Source organism: Cynoglossus semilaevis, chromosome 4 (assembly GCF_000523025.1).
Source record: "Cynoglossus semilaevis isolate Cse_v1.0 chromosome 4, Cse_v1.0, whole genome shotgun sequence".
In the NCBI taxonomy this organism is placed as follows: domain Eukaryota; kingdom Metazoa; phylum Chordata; class Actinopteri; order Pleuronectiformes; family Cynoglossidae; genus Cynoglossus; species Cynoglossus semilaevis.
In genome coordinates, this window is record NC_024310.1 from 11,198,469 (window position 1) to 11,200,412 (window position 1,944).

The 1,944-nt window shown below is 41.4% G+C and overlaps 1 protein-coding gene across 1 annotated transcript in view; it reads left to right on the forward strand.

Moving 5' to 3' along the window:
- The first annotated feature begins 658 nt into the window (after positions 1-658).
- calm3a (calmodulin 3a (phosphorylase kinase, delta)) overlaps positions 659-1,944 on the forward strand; it is a 6,392-nt gene continuing 5,106 nt past the window's right edge. The window contains exon 1 of the mRNA XM_008309109.3: positions 659-902. Coding sequence (XP_008307331.1) covers positions 900-902 — 3 coding nt within the window. The 5' untranslated portion in view covers positions 659-899. The remainder of the gene's footprint in view (positions 903-1,944) is intronic.

Consider the following 1,944-nt stretch of genomic DNA (forward strand, 5'->3'; position numbering starts at 1 on the left):
AATACACATTTATTTGCCATTTGGGAAATATTAACACGCCGTTGCCTAGATTCCTTTAGACGACAGGATAAAATAGACTTTCAGATGATTTTTGCGTGAATACCAACTATCCAGAGAGAAATATACAGTATTTTCTAAACAATGGCTTTTCCGAGAAATTATTACTCGTTCATCTTTCCCACGTATGCTGACTGCCCTACCCTGTCATGTTACTTTTGAAGCTGTTGCAATTAATTAATAATAGTTCTCAATTGTTTGTCTGTGTTTAACAGAATGTGTGATCAAATTCACTCATGATTGGTATTGTTCCGTCCACAAAATATTAGTGCAATGCCCCCTCTGCTGTTAGATCTTGTTACTTCATGTACTTTCGTATTTTATTATTATTATTATTGTTGCTGCTGCTGTTGTTGTTATAGATTACTTATAAAGGTAATTAAGCTATTTCAAAGCGTTAATGGAGTTTACCGGGGTTTCTATGCTCGCTGAGAGCATGATTTAAATCTATCGCTTACCATGATTTAATTTTATTTGTTTATTATTATTATTTTTTATTTTTTAATATTTTAAAGAGACAGAGGCAAAATAAAATCTTAACCTTTTTTAATATTACGTGTTTTTGAAACACTGCGAATACAACCGCGGAGTCACGCGGATGGATAGGTTGTGAGGTTTGTGAGTGGTGCTGCTGCAACCGCGGAGCAAGACTGAGTTTCCGGTTCTTTGCTACTGCAACGTTAGCACATGTTCCCTCTTAAGTCTTCGGCGATTCGTTTTTAATTGAATTTCAGAACATTTTGTTTCCCGGTCGCTCATAGCGCCCAAGTGCCGCGTTAGGTCACATTAAAAACCCAGTTTCATATTCTGTCGCTCGGCAAAACCAGAAAAGAACCGGGACAATGGTGAGTAAAAGCTAACACAAGTTAGCATTCAAATGATTTGCTTGCATTGTCTGCAATGTGTGGAAACCGCTAGGTTATCGACATTGTTAACGTTTAATGGGTATAAAAATAAATATATCGAGAACAAAGGACTGCCCCTACTCATTCGGGCCCTTATCCAACGTAATCTCGATAGCTAACTAACATATCTTTCGCTGCGCTTGTGTTTAAAACAAACTTTTAAAGGTTATGTCTGCCTTTAGCCACGTTCAAATCCCAGTAATCTGCCGATAATCAATGGGACTCAAGTAGCTTTGTTACTGTTGTAGCATATGTCAACTGCGCAGCGCGCACACCCTGTTGTGGAAACAGGTGATTAGCTTCCTGGTATCTGGTTGTATTCTCCGGGGGCATTAATTAAATCAATCTACTTGTGTATGTTTGTATAATTAAACTGTTTGGCTTGTTCACTTTTGCAGCGGTTTTATTTTGAGTGGCTAGCTGTGACTTAAGTGGGCGTGGTGGGTGGTGTAAAAATAGACCCTGCACGGCTGACGCGATCTTCAAACCCATCTCGTTCATCTTTAAGACAGATATTAAACCACTACCACCCGCGCTTTATTTGGCTCGTTGCTGCAATACAGACATGATAGTTGCCCTAGCCAGAGTAGAGTGTTGTGAATGAAGTGTGACATGCGCAACAAGCGAGAAAAAAAAGGGGGCTGTAATGGCCAGCAATTGCGGTTACATAAGGTAACGCATCTTTTTGTGTTTGGTATACGGTCTACACGGCATCGTCTGTTTATATCGGATGCTTGTGATGAGGGTGAGGCTGTTGCGTCACTTTTGATTGACTCGCAGCACCTTGTACGTTACGTATTGCGCCATAACGCTGATCCACCGCATTCTGCTTCTATTGAATGAGCCTGATACTCACCTCACCCCTCCTCCCCCCACCCCCCGCATTGAACCAACCCATGCTTGGTGCAGTAGGCTGTCAGGACCCGCAGTGCACCCCACAAAGCGGGTGGAGGAGAGGGGGGTATTAACCAGAATGTTACGG